Source organism: Anastrepha ludens, chromosome 3 (assembly GCF_028408465.1).
Source record: "Anastrepha ludens isolate Willacy chromosome 3, idAnaLude1.1, whole genome shotgun sequence".
NCBI lineage: Eukaryota > Metazoa > Arthropoda > Insecta > Diptera > Tephritidae > Anastrepha > Anastrepha ludens.
In genome coordinates, this window is record NC_071499.1 from 43,919,970 (window position 1) to 43,940,171 (window position 20,202).

The 20,202-nt window shown below is 33.3% G+C and overlaps 2 protein-coding genes across 4 annotated transcripts in view; both read left to right on the forward strand.

Moving 5' to 3' along the window:
* LOC128857833 (brain tumor protein) overlaps positions 1 to 10,615 on the forward strand; it is a 24,948-nt gene extending 14,333 nt beyond the window's left edge. For 2 of the 3 annotated variants that reach the window (XM_054093612.1, XM_054093613.1), the window contains exons 2-9: positions 218 to 2,939; positions 3,024 to 3,213; positions 3,647 to 4,102; positions 4,633 to 6,031; positions 6,935 to 7,478; positions 7,548 to 7,711; positions 7,771 to 8,003; positions 10,411 to 10,615. In XM_054093612.1, the coding sequence (XP_053949587.1) occupies positions 2,365 to 2,939; positions 3,024 to 3,213; positions 3,647 to 4,102; positions 4,633 to 6,031; positions 6,935 to 7,478; positions 7,548 to 7,711; positions 7,771 to 8,003; positions 10,411 to 10,515 (3,666 nt within the window). In that variant the 5' untranslated portion in view covers positions 218 to 2,364 and the 3' untranslated portion in view covers positions 10,516 to 10,615. The remainder of the gene's footprint in view (positions 1 to 217; positions 2,940 to 3,023; positions 3,214 to 3,646; positions 4,103 to 4,632; positions 6,032 to 6,934; positions 7,479 to 7,547; positions 7,712 to 7,770; positions 8,004 to 10,410) is intronic. The other variant, XM_054093614.1, reaches the window with a different exon arrangement.
* LOC128857834 (uncharacterized) lies at positions 10,507 to 18,155 on the forward strand. The gene is made up of 2 exons (XM_054093615.1): positions 10,507 to 11,222; positions 13,559 to 18,155. The coding sequence occupies exon 1, from the start codon at positions 10,609 to 10,611 to the stop codon at positions 11,161 to 11,163; it is 555 nt and encodes a 184-aa protein (XP_053949590.1). The 5' UTR covers positions 10,507 to 10,608; the 3' UTR covers positions 11,164 to 11,222; positions 13,559 to 18,155.
* Positions 18,156 to 20,202: the final 2,047 nt, after the last annotated feature.

Below are 20,202 nucleotides of genomic sequence, written 5' to 3' on the forward strand. Positions count from 1 at the left end.
TAGCCGAATTTAATGTTTCACAAGCAGCTTATTGCGTTTCTACTTGCTGTTGATTATTTAAAAAATCGCAGTAGTCAATGTAAAAATTTCTACAGGCCATTCATATTTTTATTAAACGTACGATTGAAATCAAATTAAATATGTACAATTGAAACCGAGTGAAAAGATAAGTAAAGAAAAAGCTAAAATTCTGTATTTTTTTCTTATAATTTTGCAGACGTTGGGTGTTTAATAGACTGTTCACTAAAGACCCCAGCTATATCAACAGCAGCAGCGGCTATATAAACTGAGTATTTATTATACAAAGGCTTACACGGAAATATTAGAGTGATTTTCTTTAAATGCACTAAAATAAATACAAAATAACGAAGCAAAAGGAAAGGAGAAAGTCTTCGTTACGCAGTGAATTAGGCGCTTTGGCAAGATAAGTTGGAAGTCATAAGGCGGTCAATCGTGCGCTTCAACGCCTAAGGTCGTGGGCATATCTTCAACAACGCAAATTCAACCAACAAACTAATTCGCTCATTATTCATCCAGTTGGTTATATGCATAGACCCAAAAAAACGGTTTTCCGCTTAAAATCCTTGGAATAGAATTCAAAGGGCAGGCAACGACGGCGACTATGCAACTGCATCCAATGACAAATTTCATCTGTTAATCAGAAAGTAAATGTGTGAACAATAATTACGATTCTACAACTCTATATACACATACATATATCTGAATAGTATTCAACAATTAATAACGTAAAAGAAATTAATAATCAGGAAGCAGCGGTGTACGCAATCGAGAGAAGTAGAAGCAGAGTGCGACACACGAAAGACGAAGAGTCGAAGGAATTTATTGTGCGTAGCTGAAAAGAGCACACAAAAAGCAAATTTAAACCAGTTTTAAACAGAAATAACAAATATTTTAATTATACACTTAATAATATACATTACAATATTTTATTTTAAATCATATATATGTATAACAAAACACAAATAAGTTCAAACTAAAAACAAAACAAAAACAAAAAAGTACTTTGTGAAAAACCAACGTTTTGTTGGTAATTAGAATTGCAAAAGAAAAAGAACATAAATAAAAACAAAAAAAAAATCACGCAAAAAAGGCGATTGATCGAGATTAACTAGCCCAAGTGTGAGCCTAAACACGCTCTGCGTACTGAATATAATCTCAATCTCAACGATACCCATAAGAGGCTTCAATTTGTGCTTAAATCCGCTTTTGGATTTTCGTGCAGAAATATTTAGTGCCACCAGTGGTTGCAAAGAAGTCTGAAAAAAGGCGCCATTTTAAAGCGAAAGCAAACACATAAAATAATAAAACCAAAAAAAAAAAAAAACAAAAAACAATAAAAAAAAATAAGAACATTGCCAATCGCTGAGCTGAAACCCAAAACAAAAAAATAAATCCAGTGGAATTTCGTATACTTTTGGATACTATTGAGTTGCAGAGCAAACAACAACATCGGCATACAACGTATCAGCTGGCGTACATCAATCTTCTATTCTATTAAGACTTTACTCGCAAAACAAGCCATTTTACTAATTGACGATATATACATTTACGACAAATATTTTTCCAACGTTATTTTGCCTATTTCTTTATTGAAAGCCGTTTAGAAGCAAACTTTGTTCCCACGAATTCGTAACTTTTTCGCGCATTACTCGTATTCTTATCGCTTTTACTACTTATATATAAAATATTCATCGTTTTAGTTTATGAAATCGTGTCGAGCTGGTCATTTACACAAACATATATTCTCATAATTTGCAAAGATACGAGCGCCATATTTGTATTATTTTAAACTAAAACTAAAAAAAAAAACCAAAGCCAAATCCTTAAAATACAAAGGAATTCGGAAAAAAGAGAAGTCTCACAAAATCAACCACCAGGATATCAAAATCTCTGAACAAAACTAATCAAACTTGAACTTGAGAAGAGGGGAAACCATACAATTTAACTCAACAAAAGATTTAAAAGCAGAAAACCTTAATCTAAACCTATTTAGAAAAAAAACACACACTACAACAAAGAACGGCATTTGCCGCATTTGCCTAAAACAAATCACCGAAACTCCAACTTCCGTTTTTTGCCGCCGGATATTCAAAAATACTACAAATATATTTAATAATAATTAAGACAGCAATTGAGATTTGCACGCTTTACGAAAACCTCTGCATTCTTGAAAACTCTTGTCCGCTTACACGCATTTGTCGGTCAGCAAGCGAAAGTTTTTGCGCTTCAATTAATCTAATTGGGCACTGAGTATCAAGTGCGCATTTGAATTTTTGCCTTCAAAGCTAAGTTAATTGCTGAATTTTTTTCTTTTAAACGCGAGCGCAAACGCAAACGCCACTTATGGCATCACTCGAGGAACAACCAATTTCTACGATCACCGCCATTTCCACCTTTGATCCCGCTACCACCAATACCTCTACTGATATCACTTCGACCACATCCAACAACTCTTCCGGTACTGCTGTTGCCAACTCACTGGTTGGCAACTCGCTGGTGTCATCATTGGAGCCCGATTTTGGCATTACCGCTTGTGCTGAGAAGCAACTGCTGACCCCCATCGTCAATAATTTGAGTGCCGGAGGCAACAACACAGGCGCGTCCAATATTAATACGAACGCTACGTCTACTGGTGTGGCTGTTGATTCTATCGTGGAGAAGCTTGTGAGTTCGCTAACACTGGACATGGACAACGAACCGATTGGTAGTGGCAACACAACGTTGTCACGTGAATTTAACGGTAACGGAGTTGTGGCCAGCGATCATAAGAGCGTGTCTTCGCGTTCGTCCTCCTTGGCTGGTACTATGTTTAGCGAGGTATTCGAGAATAAAGGCAGCGATTTGGAATCGGGTTCGCTTGAGGATTCGTGTGGCTCGTTGGGTGCCGATGGCATGGACAAGAATTGCAAGATCTGCAGGTATGAAATATGCGAAATGCATTGCTTCATTTATATATATCTATTTCACACTTCCTAATGATTTCATTTTTCTTTAACCTTTAGCTCGCGCTTAGTATCACCTCGTGTGCTCTCATGCCTCCATGTTTTTTGCGAATCTTGTTTGTTGAAATTGCTTACAGACGAGTCGAATGGCAATTCCTCATCGGCTTCATCCACTACTTCGACCGCTGGAGAACTAATGCCACCATTGAAATCTGTTATCGAGTGTCCCACTTGCAAGCAAGTGACTATGGTAAGTTTCGCCGACAGATGCCTGGATAAATTACAATTTTACGGGTCTTCATGAAAAAATGCAGACAATAAGGAATTTTTGATGAAAATTAAAATTTTGTATATTTACTGGGAACGGAAATGCGCCTAAAAATATATTAATTTTTCCAGGCATAGTTTTCCTTCTGAAAAATAGAGAGTAGAACGCAAAGTGGCCCAAGAATGTAGTGCGGAGTGTGTTGAGTAGTGAAAACGAGGTTTGAAGCCTCTTGAATTTTAAAACGACCACTGCTAATTCTTATGCCAAATGATTTACCTTATTCGAAATATTTGAATAGTTTTTTCACTAAGGTTTGGTCATTATTTTTGTAACTAAATTTCGCTTATTAGGTTAACGAGACAACGTATTATTTTAAACATATCATGTTTTTTAATCGTTCCTCTTACCCTTTCAGATTGGCTCCAAGGGCATTGAATCATTGACATGCGATTATATTTTGACCAATATTCTTGATCTCTCCACCATCGAATCGGAGCAGCTGTCGTGCACTTCTTGCAAGAGCAAAGAGAAAGCCATATCACGTTGCAGCGAGTGCGCCAATTTCTTATGTAGCGGTTGTGATAATGCCCACAAGTATATGCGTTGCTTCGAGAATCATGAGGTGGTCAAGCTTGAGGACTTACAGAAGGCTACAGCCGACAAACCATTGACCATCCATAAGCCGCTTTTCTGCAATGTGCATACTGCTGAAAATCTAAAGTATTATTGCTTCAATTGCCAGATTCCGGTTTGCAACGATTGTTTAATTGCCGATCATAAAGGTAGTGAGCATCATTACGATCTTATCGCTATGGCCGAGAAGTCGGTGCGTGTTGATGTCGAGAACTTGATGAAGGAAGCTAAATCAAAGGTTAGTTGCTTACTGAATGCTACAAATTTTGTTTACTTAATTTGATGCGTAAATTTGTTTTCCACCGAATGATTTGCATATTGATCGATTTAAAAAAAGTATTTTAGACGAAAGTCAAAAATAAAACTTGCGAGTAAAGATAAAAAGTCGTATTGGTAAATTTTGTCCGTGAAATCTACGCTTAAAAAATATAATATCTCTTAGATTAACTGCGAATATTTTTTTAATTTTTCTTTTTTTGACCCGCGATTTTTATTCTCAACTAAGTTCGCCTGTAAAATTTGCCTATTTTGCATTTAGTGACATATTTTCAAGTGTTCTAAAAAAAAGCTTTAGTCGCATGTTTGCAAAAAATCTGGCGCGCTTAAAAAGTTGAATATCAGTATACGAATTAAAAAAAAGGGCAAATGTTTTCAACGAAACTCTCGATTTTGAAGAGTCAATAACTCTTGGGTCAGCAACGGAATCGACATGCTTCGTCAGCACAGTCTTCATTATATTTCTAAAGGTCAATTTTATTTCCATCTTAGGTGCAATATTGCGATGCTGCTGCTTCAAATCTATCCAGCGCTCTCACTGAGCTTCAATCTCAACACGATTCGGCACGTGCCCGCATCGAGGAGACCTATCAGAATTACAAGAAGATTTTGGAAAAATGTCGCGATCAATCACTTACCGAATTAGGCAAATTGCACTCGGAACGGGAACTTAAAATTATGGATTTGTTGCAGAACATCGAGAACACCAGCGGTAAAATCGATAGCACCTGCAAGTTTACGATGCGTGTACTGGAGCAGGCCAATGGCGCCGAGTTTCTCTCAATGAAAATGCTAATAAGCACTCAATTTATAAATCTCATTAGTAGTACACCCAAATGTGACATTAACTACTCGCTGACTTTTGACACGAAAACCGAGAAGTTCGAACAAGTCGCCCAGGAGACGTTCGGAAAATTCCGCACCGAATCCACGCCTCCTTCACCGAAGGAGAGTACACCGCCACCAACTTTACCCGGCATGCCACCCACCATGATGAGCAGCCGTAATGGTGGCATGAATACTTGTGGCTCACAAGGGCAGTTGGCTGGTGGCAGTTCTGTTACTGCCAGCAGCCCAATATCGCTGCCTACATCCATGCAGAGCTCTTTTGATGGTGATTTCTCGGTACTAGGCAATGGATTCCTAATGCCCAATGTGATGGCTCCTGATTCCCCACCACATCAGCCACCCACTTTGCACCATCAAATTTCGCAACAGCAACAACTACCACTACCACCACCAAGCCAACCACCAGTACATGGGGTTAATGGTGTTAGAGGCTTCGAAGGTGGTGTTAACTGTGTCAATGCTGTCGGTATGTCTGGTTCAGGTATTGCCAACGGCTTGAACGCGCTTTCTGGCGGGCACGGTCCCATTCATGGCCACAATCAAGGCCAAGGTCATGGTCACGGTCATGGCCATAATGCTGGTGGCTCCAATCCGCTGAGTGGACCTGGTAATAATTTAAATGTTGGTTTGAACAGCAATACATTGGGCAATGGGATAAACGCGTCACTTAACCAAGGCCTCAACGGACTCAACGGTGGTACTAGCGGTATGAACGGCGGTCTTAACGGCAACCTCAATGCTGGACTTAATGGGCCAGCAAATGGTGTCGGTGTTGGTGGTGGTGCACCACCACCAAGCGCTTACAACAGTATTCTTGAGTATAATTTGTCACGTCTTGCCAGCCTAACTGAGGCAACACCAGATGTTGCCCTAAACGATGCTTTAGTGGGCCCAGGTGCTGGCGCTGGTGGTCACCACCAGGCGGTAGTACCAGCATCGTCATCGCAAAATCAACAAATCTCATTGGCAGATATACTCTCAGGTGATCAGCGCGCCTTTAACAATTTACAAGCACTTGCCAAAATGGGGCTCAATAACAATGGTAAGTACAATTGCAAAAATATGGTCTTATAATCGGAATGAGCAAAATTGGGTGTTTTTATTTTTGACGATTTTATTCTCTACTATGAATTACTACTTCTGCACTACCACCACCACGACCTAAATCACCTACCAGCTATAGGTTTATTGCACTTTTGAGTTTGATATCCGATTGATTTGAATATTTCATAACAGGCTGAAGTTGAAGCTTGTTTTTTTTGGTTAATTTGTAAACTGGCTTTCTAGGGTGTTATCGCTTTTAAAATTCACTAAAAAAATTTGTTTTCAATATAATTTTTTATATCGCTATGAATTTTTAGCATAATTAGCTATGAGAGCTGTAGAAAAACATTTTGTTTTCAAAAGCTAATTTCGTTTACTTTTTCTCGAAATTATTTACAATATAATATTTGAGCTATTATTAACTATATCCATAGTTATGCCCAATTATGTTGTATTTTTTCGCTAATTTCATTAAGATTATTTCTTAAATGTAAAAGTTTCTGTAATTTAAGTTATTTCGCTTTTAGTGTTTTTGTGATTTTTTTTTCTGATTTTCTTGATTTCTATTTACCTTTTTATCCTTTTTATTCTTGCATTTTATTTTTGATTTTCAAATGGCTTCTACACTACTACCACATCAACTACTATCACCATTACTGCTATTATTACCACCAAATTCCTTCAAAATTTGTCAAACGTCCTTGCGCATCGCTCCGTTTGGTTCCGCTCTGCCTAATCACCACACCATCCACACAAACCCACAAACCAATTAAATAAATAAAAAATTAAAAAAAACAAAAACAAAAAAAAATGCCAATGTGTTTGCCAACTCACCACACCACGTCGAATATTATTTACCTCGTCGTCTCGTTTTTTGTTGTTGTTGTTGGCATAATACAAGTAGATTTTCACACAGACATGAATCAGCTTTTATCGAGCGGAGCTTCACCCGGAATTGATTGTATATTACCAGATTTCTGCCTACCCGCAGCCACATCGCCCAGCCTCTCAACACTTGGGCCACTTGGTGCTGGACCCGTCGACGACATGTCGATTGCAAATTTCCATGCTGGTGCCGCACCAGGCACAACCAACATCGTTACCGGGCGCAACAAAGCCACACCAATGCAGATTCGTTGCAAATTCGGTTCACTTGGCACCACCAAAGGCCAATTTAATTCACCACATGGTTTTTGTTTGGGCGTCGACGAGGAGATTATTGTCGCCGATACGAATAATCATCGCATTGAAGTTTTTGACAAAACCGGCACACTGAAATTCCAATTTGGCGTACCTGGCAAAGAGGAAGGTCAACTGTGGTATCCACGTAAGGTGGCTGTCATGCATACCAATGGAAAATTTGTCGTCTGTGATCGCGGCAATGAACGTTCACGTATGCAGATCTTCTCAAAATGCGGACACTTTATGCGTAAGATTGCCATCAGGTAATTTATTGCAATTTAACAAACATACAAAATAAATACTTATATCCCATCTTACGTTCCCCACTTTAGATACATTGATATCGTCGCTGGCTTGGCCGTAACCTCGAAGGGCCATATTGTGGCTGTAGATAGTGTTTCACCAACAGTGTTCGTCATATCGGAGGATGGTGAACTGGTGCGTTGGTTTGATTGCAGTGACTATATGCGTGAACCTTCGGATATTGCCATACGAGGTAAGACGGTGTAGAATTTTGACGCAAATAATTTGCTATGCTAACTAAACTTCTTTTAGACAACGATTTCTATGTATGCGACTTCAAAGGTCATTGCGTTGCTGTCTTCCAAGAAGATGGTACTTTCCAATATCGCATCGGCAATGAGAAAGTCACCTGCTTCCCAAATGGTATTGATATTTCCAATGCCGGTGATATTTTGATTGGTGACTCACATGGCAATCGCTTCCACGTAGCCTGCTATTCGCGCGATGGTATTTTACAATCGGAATTTGAGTGTCCACATGTTAAGGTGAGTCAATTGAAATTGTTTTTACAACTTCGTATGTCTATTTCAGCGGAAAGTAGTTCTGTTGTCTGCGAAATAGCTCTTAGTATAATATTAAAGAGCTGCACCGGAAAAAACAAATGTGAAACTTTTGGATATTGCAATAATCTGATGGCCCATCGAGCTCAATAGTGACTTGTACTTCCTGTTGTTATCGTAACAGCTTTAGCGTTCCTCATTAGTTATGGGAAATATGCTTAGCCGGATATAAATCCGAGTCGTTTCGATAACGTGGATCAGACCGTCGTTTGTTTGTTTATTAACAGTAATAGAAGCCCCGCTAGTGTAGGGCATATCACCGGTCGTCTTCGTCTAGCTCATCTAAAGGTAGGCCCAGGAAACATGCTGTTTCGACGCGTTGGGTCAGTCCGTCGTCGTATCGCTCTCTTGCTAGATTTTCTGTGCTGCTGTATACTCGCAGTGTGCACAAAGATGGTTGTAACTGAAAAAATCATTATCCGAAGTAAGTTCTTTTGCTTTTTAATAAGAGTTGTTTTCCGGATAAGATCAAATATACTCACTCACCTGTCGCCTGTCTTGGCCGAGAATTCCAATACATGCTAAGTCATGTGTGCCGATATTGCGGCTTTAGCAGGGTCTAGTAGTGTGTTCGTTTTCAATCTTCTTGTGTATATTGTTTCGTTGCAAAGAGTGGAAGCTGGAGTGCTGTTGTATACTTTTAGCTTGCCTAGCAGCGAAAGAGTTTATTGAGTCGTTTACTGTGTTAACCTGCAGATCTCTGTGTATGTTGTCGTTCCGGACAAACCAAGGTGCTTTAACGATATTTCGAAGCACGTTGTTTTGACAGCGTTGTATTATCTCCATATTACTTTTACTTTAGTTTAAGAACCTGATTTTGCTTTCGACACTCAGCTTTGTGTGTTCTGCCGATAAGCCAATTAAATTTATTGCATTTTATATTAAGCTCAGCTGCTTTAATCTTAACGTGCTCCCCCCATTTCAGCTTGGCGTCTAGCGTTATGCCCATTTACTTTGCGCTGTAAGCGCGTGGAACGTTTAGTGAAAATATATCGATAATTTTTTTTGTTTGTAAAATTTACGTGCACTGATTTTGTGTCATTCGGTTCCATGTTCCACATTCTAGTTTAGCCCGTTTTCACCAACGGAGAGCACGCACGTATCATCCGCAAATGTTACGATTTTACTGGATTCAGGAACGAGAACATCAGAAGTGTAAAACAAGTACAAAATAGGTCCGAGTATGTCGCCTTGAGGAGCGCCTGCATACATTTTTGTACGTTTGGCCGTGCCTGTCCATGCTTTATTCGAAAATACTGATCATTGATATAGGTTTCTAATAGATCTGTAATCTTCATCGGAAGTATTGTTTTAAGTTTGTAGATTAGTCCCTCGAACGCCTTTGCGACATCGAGGAAAATGGCGTAGCAGACGCATTTTTGCTCCAGAGCTTCTTTTATTGTAGGGACTAGGGGTGGCAAATAGCTTCTCAAAAAGTTTTCCCAACAGTGGAAGTATAGAAATTGAGGATAAGAGGCTGCATCATTTGTATTTTTGCCTGATTTGGGAATTAAAATATCCGAGAATTTCCATTGCATGAAAAATCGCATTGGTTAAAAATCGCGACTTTTCTTCAGTTTCTGCTTAGAAATTTGGATAAACCTATCAATTATTTTATGGGGTTCAAATATCCTTTCAAGGTTTTGCGTGAAAACTTTAGTCTTTTCGATATCTCTTTTCGCCCAAACTTGAGAGTTATTTGCTTTTTAATTGGAGAATTGTTGATTATTGGTTTCTTTATGTTCGCTGTGGCTTTCCAAAGAGAATAATATAATAGAATTATCAGAAACCCTTGTGTTACTAGATCAAATACGGTTGCTTTATTAAACATTTTCCTCCGTAAAAATTATTGCCTCTAATCAAGTGCACTAGACTATATATAACAATTTTCTGTAACAACAATTAGCCCCATCAAATTTCAGAAAGTGTATGTACGTAGTCATTGAAGTAAACTCTGAATAATAGTTATTTAACAAGTTTCTTATATTTCATTGCCTTTACCATTGGCACTGGCCTTTTAATCTGCGCGCCACCATATTTCTCTTTACCTCTTTTAGATGGCTCGTTGCAGGTAGTTATTAGAAAAAAAATTTCACGTACTTCTGTCACGCGAAATGAAAATATGTATACTTATTACACCTTGAAACGGGTTGGTTTTTGTTTGAATGAATGTGAATTTTTGTACAACTTATATTACTTTGAAATTTTCTTTAAACTCTTTTAATTTTTTTTTCTTTTTTTGTTTTGTGTGCTTGTGTTTCTGTATAATAACCCAATTAAATTTTGTATTCATATTATTCATATTGCTAAAATTTGCTTTACTCTACAAAAGGTTTCACGCTGTTGTGGCTTAAAGATAACCTCCGAAGGTTATGTAGTCACTTTGGCCAAGAACAATCACCATGTGTTAGTACTTAATACGCTCTACGTTCACTGATCGCAAATCAAAACCACAACTAGCAGTTGTAGCAGTATAAGTGCCAGCAGCAACAGCCATAATAACACCAGCGGCAACATAAACACTTTTCCAATGAATGTATCCAACAGCGGCATTGGTGGCAGTGGCGGTGGCGGTGGTAGTGGCAGTGGCAGTAGCAGCGCCAGCATCTATGAAAATGCTGCTGGCTACAGTATTGTCGCAGGTAATAGTGCAACCATCAACAATAGATACACATCGAATAGCGGCAGCAATAATCACAATGCCAGTAAAGATCATCACCACGCTTATCAGCAGCAGCAGCAACAATACAACCACCAGCAGCCGCATAATCACCATCATCATGGAACTCACCATTATCAGCAACCACAACAACAACAACATCAGCACAATTTGAACAGTGTTGGCAACAACACCACTACCGGTAACATTAGCAGCGCCGTTCACAACAACAGTCAAACGCATAGCGTTGGCAATGCGCTACAACGTCCAACAGAGAATAAATCAAGTCTCTGGTTGATGATGAATGGTGGAGGTGGAGGTGGAGGCGGGGCTGCCAACAACAGTGGGCAGCACAACATAGGTAGTTGTGTTGGTGTTGCCGCAGACAGAACTTTGCCACAACCACCACCGCACGTGCAACACTAAAATTCTACCAATGTCGCAATCAGCAACGCAATGAATGGTCGGAGAAACGGTTTTAGCAGGTAATTGCTGTAGAGCAGCCAAAATAAACCATACATACATACATGCATATGTATAAATTAGCCAGTGAAAACGAATTATTCGATTACTAAGAAATGCCTAAAATAAGTAGAGATTTTATCTCTTCCAGAATACGATTTGTGAGTAAAAAATGCAAATGAAAAGAAACTATAGCAATTAGAAAAAGAAAAATAATGTTTACAAACATACACATAAAAAATACTTGATAACACCAATACACAACACTGCGCATAGACAATTTGAAATCTCAAACAAAGAAAATAACAACTTTAAAATTACGAAATCCCCCAAAAAAACAAAACAAAAAAAAAATTAATGGAAGTTATACGCAGCTTGTTTCTTCTAAACAAAAAAAAAAAAAAACTAAAAAAAGCTTTTAGCATACAAATATATATTGTTTTTGATCTCTTCCAAGTTTTATTGCTTTTTCAAATTTATACCACTTTTATATTGAAGAAACAAATTTACTCAAAATGCGTTGGGAAAAAACGAATGAATCTTTTTTTTAATTCGCTTTTCTTTTACAGATTACCAGAATACTAAATAAAATTTAATTTATTTATTTATTTTTGTTTTTGTGAAATTTGACAAAAGAAAAGCTTTTGAATACGAAAATATGTATGTTCATACAAAGTCTATATGCAATTGTCGTAAGCCATTAGAAAACGTGGTGCGCGGATTAGGTGGGAAGTTTACACAAGCTGAAGTGGAGAGCAGCCGTCAGGTGCTTCTTTTAGGAAAGGACAAAAAATACGAAAAAATGCCGATAACTATTTAATACATCTATTTGCTATTTCACAAGGCACATTCCGAGGGAATATTTAAAATAAATTGAAAGAGTTTGTGGTAAAGCAGAAAAAATTAAATGAAGATAAAATGGCAATGGCACAATGTTAAAAAGTTTTAATTTTCTTAAAAAACAATAATAAAAAAATAAGTGTTGCCAAGAATAATTCTGTGATAAAATTTAAGCGATCGAAAATGTACCAGCAGTTGTTATAGTTTTGAAATCAAACATTGGTTTTCGCTGGAACTAAATTAAGCGCATAAAAACATGAAATGAAAAATTAGCTTTCGCAAAAAATTAAATAAATGCAAATTAGATGTTTTTGTATACGTTTAGCATTAGCCTGACGAGCACACAACCTCCGCTACACTATTTGCCTAACCGACGCATAGTAAGCATACTTTTTTTAGATAACTGTTTTCAGACAATGGAATTGCAATTGCAAGAAACCAATATTCAGGCATTTCATTCAATTAATTTGTATTCATCTGAAATAAGCATTTAGCACTGACAATTTGTTTAGGTTTCCACTTTTTTTATTTGTTGTTATTGATGTTGTGACAAGTGATTGTCAAGTCAACATGCAGTGCCACCATAGGGTGCTTCATAGTCATTTTTAATTTTTAAATTAAAAATAACTTAAGCTTTTGTTATTTTTGAAAACAAGCAAATTCTTTATATACACACATACATATGTACGTATATATGCCTATGTATATAAGGTTATGTAGATTTTACTATTAGGTTTTTCTGCTATTTTTATATAAATATATCATTTTGAACAAAACAAATAAAATTTTAAAAATAAAAAATCTAAACCAAAATTAGAAATAGAGTGACGTTGAAAACTAAAACTACGACAAATGCATAAAACTAACGCAGAAGTGGGGAAAGCGAAAGATCTTTCGATTGCGCGTATCTTTCTGCATTTTTTTCTTAACTTTTTTGTTCTTCAAACGGTTGGTAAAGGAAAAGCAATACTAAACTTCATATATATACACACATATAGTATAATTTTTATTACAACTACAACAAAGAAGCGAACAGAAAACGAATTCAACAACAACAACAAAACAAAAACAACATAAAGAAGGCTGGTTTTCCAAGACATTATTATTACCTAATATTAAATTAAAATTTAAATACTAATTATTATATTACATTTTAAAACAAAGCGAAATATTTTACATATTTTCTTTTTGCGCTGCATATTTTAACGTTTATTTGAATCCGACTTTCTTTGTGTTATATAAAACTTTTTTCGTATTGAAATTCAATATTAAATCTTTATACACACACAAACTGAAAACAACAACAACTTAACTTACATAAAAAAATGCAAATGCAAATTTGTAAATACTTTACTTTTACAACGTTGGGGGTTGGCGACAAATTCCATAAAAAATGAATATGTTTTTTTATTATTATTATTATTTTCTATTTAACAAAAGGCCTTTCGTTGCATCCGCCCCATTTTAATATTATTAATATTATCAGTACATACTCTATTTTCTTCTTCCTGTTTTTTAGCTTTTGCAAACTTATTTTATTAATTGTTGTAAATGAAAGAAAATCAACTAAAAACATACCAGCAACTTGCGTGTTTCAAATATTTTCTTGTCATTTTTTGTATTATAAATATTTTTAACTTTATTTTATTTTCATATTACGAATAAATAGAAATTTTAAAACTTATTGTATATTTACAAAATAAATATGTAAAACGCAAACAATAACAAAAAATGTAAAAAAAAAACAAAAAGCTACCTAAGAATTTTTATTGCAATTTTTATATATTATTTTTTATTTAATTTTTAATTTGATTCCTTTTTGTTTTGTTTTATTTTAATTTTTACAACATGTAAATGTATAAGACTTTTATTGAAGTGAAATGAAGCGAAAAAAGATGATAATAAAAACTGTATTTAGCAGTAGTATACGGCAAAATTTAAGGTCGTGGGAAAGTAAATGCTATTAAGAAAGTATAATAAGAGAAACAAACTACAAAATCAACAACAAAAGCATAACAAACACAACCAATAATCGCATATTTTCAAGTCATTTTTTTTTATTTACATAATTTTATTATAATTATAAATAGCCTTAGTAGATATGACTTAAAAATGTTTACAATAATTGTTAGTGTAGAAATTATATACTTATATGAAATTACCACAGAAGGATTTCAGCGTACGAAAACGAAAACAAAGCAAAAAAAAAAATATATATATACATATATATTAGCGAGAAATAGTTTAGAGCGCTTGAAAAGAGTTTAAGCGAAGCTTAATGAATATGGAAATTTTTAAGATGTCGAAAACATGACAATTATAAGTTTTTTTTAAACAAATTTGTATAATTTTTACATAAAGCTTGAAACGTCTAAATCTGTGCATTATTTCAAAGTGCAAGCTGTGCACTTTAGTTCTCATTGATTAGTCGGTTGTTGCTTTTCACATAACCTAATTTTCTTTTCACATACTCAAAAACTTGCCACTTATGCGCCAATTATAGTAAATTTGTTTTTGTTCGAGTGGCTATTTTTAAAATGTGCTTTTGAATTCATAAAAAAAAACAAAAAAAACATAGACCGAAAAACTCCCCTTTCTTAATAAGTGGCTTAATTTTATTAAATATAAAAATTTACATTTTAGATTTAGTTAGACATATATCATTTTTTAAATTGTAAATCTGCTGCTCTGTGTTTTTCTTTGTTTTGGTTTTGTCAAACAAAACTTCTCTACTCTATAGATTTTTTTCTCTTTTTAAGCTAATGTTATATAACTTTTAACTTAAGACTTGTGTATTATTATTACTTTTATTTTCCATTTTCGTTATCGAAACTAACGTCAGAGAAATCAGCAGCAAACAGCATTTTCGTTCTGTATGCCAAAACGTATTGATATTATTTTTCACTTCCACTCACCGAAAATGACTACAACAACAATTACAAAAATAATACAAGTGTTATTAGTTTGAAGTGATTTTAATGTGTAATTATTTATAATTGAATATTTTTTGTTTTTACCATTTTTATTTGGTTTGACTTAGTTCAAATGTGCTTTTATTTAACTTACATTTTAAATTGTTTTTTTTTTTTTTTGTTTTTTACAATAGAAAATTTAAGAATCCTCGTTGTAATATTGCAGTGAAGAACTAGTTTTAATTTAATTATATATATTTTATTATTTTTTTTATTAATATTAAGTGATCAACGTAATGCGCTTTTAATGATGTCCTTGTTGTGTTAGTGAGACTTTCGTACTTGACGCTATTTTAGTTTTTGTAGGAAGGTTTTTCTTCGTTCCAATAAAAATTTATTAAAACAAATATTTAATTTTTACAAGATCTTATCGTAAATAGTTTATCGAAGCAAAAAATAAAAATAAATATACTATATATAATAATTATAAATTGTTAAAATGTTGAATTTGTGCTCGAAAATTTAGAATTGATAAAACGTCACTTTGCTGTGCTTTTACCTTTTTATTAAAAAATTAAAAAAAAAAAATTATAAAAAAAAACATTAAGTGTAAGTTTAACTATTTTACTATTTTTTGTGGTTTCCAAATATTACATACATACAACATACATATGTATACAAACATGCAATTAAAAAGTAAGAAATTTGCATACTTGTAGAACTTAGCGACCTCTTTATTATATTCCTTTTCGCAATTAAGTGTTTAGAATTTATATTTATATACATAACTCATACCTGCACACACACAAACATCTAAAATATAAATAAATACAAATACATGAAAATTTTGTTTAAAAAAGAAGTTGCATACTTAGCTCAGACACATTCTATATACGCAGTGTGCCCAGCTCTTGAATCCAAAAACACAAATTAAAACTTTTTTTTATTTATGCTGGTAACTCTATTTCATGATGATTGATGTAACAGTATAAAACATTCCCAATACATTATGAAGGATGCTGCTGAAGTGACAATCCTTGGTTGAATGTAAATTCAGATCGTTCGGTGGCTTTCGCTAAAGAGCACCAAAGTTTTTTCGAACTTTTGTGTTTCAGTTCAGAGTTTTACACAACTTTTGTACATAAGTTGATACCTCAATCACAATTACACACTTGATTTCTTTCAATTTGGTTTCTTAAAAACTAAAGAATTTTTTTCTATCACCCTGCTTTTGTCTTTTGCATTTTGCCTTTATTGATCATAATTCGAGTTAATCACCACTTGCCATGGCAAATTTTTTTTTTTTATAAAACTTGAAAAAAATCAGTTTTTTTCTAAGGTTGATGTCAAAGCGAACGTTATAAGCTATGCGAAGCTTAAAGCGATAGTCGTTCCAACCGAGAGTGGTCTTGTAATAAGAAGTCAGTGAAAGCAGTAGAAAAGTTGAGCGAGCTGCTGTACTCCTTTGTATGCTTTAAATGTGAACAATAGAATCGGACGAAGAGTTTGTATTTGAAGCGGTGGTTTTACCAATTTATTTGAAAAAAAATTGGAATACATTAAATTAAACAATTTCTATATTAATTTTTTTAACATTAAATTATATTTTTAATTTTAATTTTATTCACTGGATGCAAAAAAATAATCGTTAATTAGCTTTTCTACAACGATTTCCGTTGTTTGGTTCGATTAGCTCGCACGAGTAAAAATCAAAACACTTGCTAAAATTTCAAAATGCATCGTTGCTTATAATATTGGAAAACATAAATGCGCGTATTTAAACTTTCAAAGCACCAAAACAACAACTAAAACGTCACCGAAAAGAAAACATACACAAGGAAAATCAGTGAACGTTCAAGCGATGAACCATTATACCACCTGCTTGACTGCTCTGTGCTCTCGAAATCACTAAAAGTCTCTTTCCTGCTCGCTCTCACGCTGATATCTTTTGCCTTTTTCCCATAAGAATACACACACAGCAGTTTATAGCTGGAAGTAGCGCCATGTTGCAGCACTACTCATAGTGTGGAAAAAACTTGTTACGGCCCTTTGCCACTTAACGGAACGACAGGAACTTATATATATGTATATATACACGGACCGCTCTGAAATAAACCTGAGTGATGTATAACATCTGATGAAATTGAAAAAGCTTGATTATTTTTTAAACGCCCACTGATCAAATAGTTGACACACTGTATGTATAAATGCCATTTTATGGTTTATCGCTAATAAGGTGGTTTCGGTTGAAAATAATTTATTAATTAAAAAATCGTTTCGTTTTCAGAAATTACCGGAAATTTTTTTCTTTTTGTAATTTGCGCAACCCTTGCTAAACTTGTATTTTTGAGAAAAATACCACATTTTGAATATTTTATATTTAATTTTATAAATCAATGCAAATATTTAAGCATTTCTCTGCTTTACTAATACTGTTCTACAACGCCAGCTCAGTTTTTAACATTTTATTGTGGTTTGGACCCAATAAATGATGGTAAATACATTTTTATCATCTTGACAACTTTTTTTAGGTTTAATTTCTTATGACTTATTGTCTCTTCAAGTCACTCAAATGGTTTCAATATTTGCTATCTCTCTTAAAACCCACTCTTCTATATTTATGATTTCCCCACAGTTTAATTTCTCTCAAAAGCTTAGCTCTCAGTGGTGAATTCTCGCGCACATACATTTGCACCTTAACCTCTTCTATTTGTGATAAACTGAAATTGCTAAATGCACTTCTATTTAAATAAAAAAAAAAGAAACGAAACAATGAATTCAAATGCAAAGACCTAGAAAAAAGAAATTGTTAACACGTTCCACCAATTTTGGTTTTTTCAAATATTTTTTATTTTTATATTTACAAATATTACATTCTGAATTGTAATAGTGATTTTGTTTACTTTTATGTTAAAAAAATGATAACAATAAAAAAATTGATTTAAAAAAGTTAATACTATAGTTACACGATTAAATACACATACATATACGTATGAATACACATGAAATGCGTGAACTTATATATACCTAATTTGTTTGTGTACACATAAAACATTTATATATATATATATTAATATATACGATGAATTGTATTTAATGCTAAACATGCGAGAACGTTGTGCAAACGACAGCAAAGAAAATGGGGGAAAACGAAGAAATATTAAAAAAACAAAAAATAGAAGTCAGTCTGCTGTTTTTTTTTTTTTTTGTTAGAAAATCCAACAAATAATAGGTTGAGGGCCAAATAATGACACACGTCATCTTAAAATGGATTTTTTTTTTTTAATTGCACTGTTAACTTTTTCATATTATTAATTAGTCAATTAAAATGTGGGTCGATGATATCATTCTCACACACCAACTCATATTATATATATATATACATACTTACATGTATATAAGTACGAAGCGAAAGTTTTTGTGCTCCCTGAATATTGGAGTGGCGAGTTTGAGGTGAGGAGGTGTCGAGGTGAAAGGTTATGATAAGCAAAACAAACAAATTGAAGCAAACAAAACGAGACTATTTACCTTAAATGAATTTTTACAACTTACATTTACATTTACAATATAAATATTGTTTGTTTTTCCTTTTTTACAACTAAGTTTAATTCCTTTTTACAAAATATAATATTTACATAAAAGAATACGAGTATATATACATAAATAAATAGATAATGCATAACATAAAATCAAACCACTTTCGGCTAACACGTAAGCTATGGTTTTTTTTTCTTTTTGATAACCGGGGATTTTTCAAAAAGTAAATTGAAAATGTGGCAAGAAAATGTTGAAAAAAACGAAAAAAGAAAAAAATTATGTATTTAATAAACTCAACCCAATGAGTGGTTTTGTATCATGCATTTTAATACGCTACAAAGGTTCGTTAGACGCTTGATATGTGTTTATAATCACCCTGGAATAAATTTTTATTAGTGTACTGAAAGTTTCAATTTGTATTAAATTTTTGTGATCAAAGTACCCACCTTTAAAAAACAAATTTTACTACTGCATATCGCTTAATTTTTATTAAGTAATTACTGCGCCATTAAAATGTCATTATTTTCAATGCTGGCATCTTTTCGTTTTTGTGTTTTCCGATTTTTATTTTTCAATACGGTAAAATGAGTCAAGAAAATTATTGAGTGGAAAGTATGCAAGAGGTGTATAAGGATATATATGTTTATATATTATGAAAACCCATTCAACATAAACATTTCAATGCTAAATTATTCTATCTCACTGAAGAAATTGTGAAAACTAATACACTCTTTCGAAATTCACTACTAAGTTCTACATTTTCTATTGAAAATGTGCAAAAAACAAATTATAATTAAATTAAACGCTTGCGTTATATTTCATATGTTGTTACCAAAGATTATTATTAGGCTTTGAAAAACGTTTTAGCAAGTTAAAAAAAATAATCGGAAAATAATTTTAAATTAACATAAATCTCTACAAGCGGCTCAGCAAATTTGAATATTTCGAAATGAGTGAAAAAATATAGCCTGTCGTTGTGTCCGGTGTTAAAAATATAAAAAAAAAAACAACAAAAATTTTTTTTCAAATTGTGTATAACTAAGTTATTCTCAATTCAATCATTGGGATATTAAAAAAGATAATCTTTTTTTTTTAATAAAATACTTTTTAAAATTAAAAGTAAAAAAATTCATAATTTTTTTATAACCAAGTTGTTCTCAATTCAATCAATTAAATTAAAAACAAAATTATTACCAATTCATTTTAAATAAATTATCTTTAAAAAAACAAATATATATTTTCTTTTTTAAAAAATATTTTTAAATTTTTTATAACTATCAATTTAAATGAATAAAAAGGTATTACCAATACATTTTAAATAAATTACTTCTTCTTTTTTTTTTAATAAAATAAAAATATTTTCTGTTTTAAAAAATATTTTCAAATTTTGTATAACAAAGTGGTTTTCAATTCAATTAATTTAATTAAAAAAATAAAAAATACATTTTAAATTTTATGCCACTAAAAACTTATTTGTCACAAAAACTTTCTAAAACAACGAATTTTTTTTTTTTTGCAATGCAAACCAGTATGAGAGTATAACATTGAGATTGCCATTTTACAGGGAAACCTAAAAGTATTTTTTTGTAGCTTTTCATTTTTAGATTTACTTAGGTTAGTAATTAAATTTTTTCTTAAATAACTGAATCATTAAATTTTAACTATTCACTAAAAATCTTGCAAAGAAGTTGTTTTAGATAAAACAAAAATTCTG

What these genes read in the sequence shown, in the direction of transcription:
- LOC128857834 (XM_054093615.1), top strand. Translation starts at nt 10,609, where the DNA reads ATGAATGTATCCAACAGCGGCATTGGTGGCAGTGGCGGTGGCGGTGGT.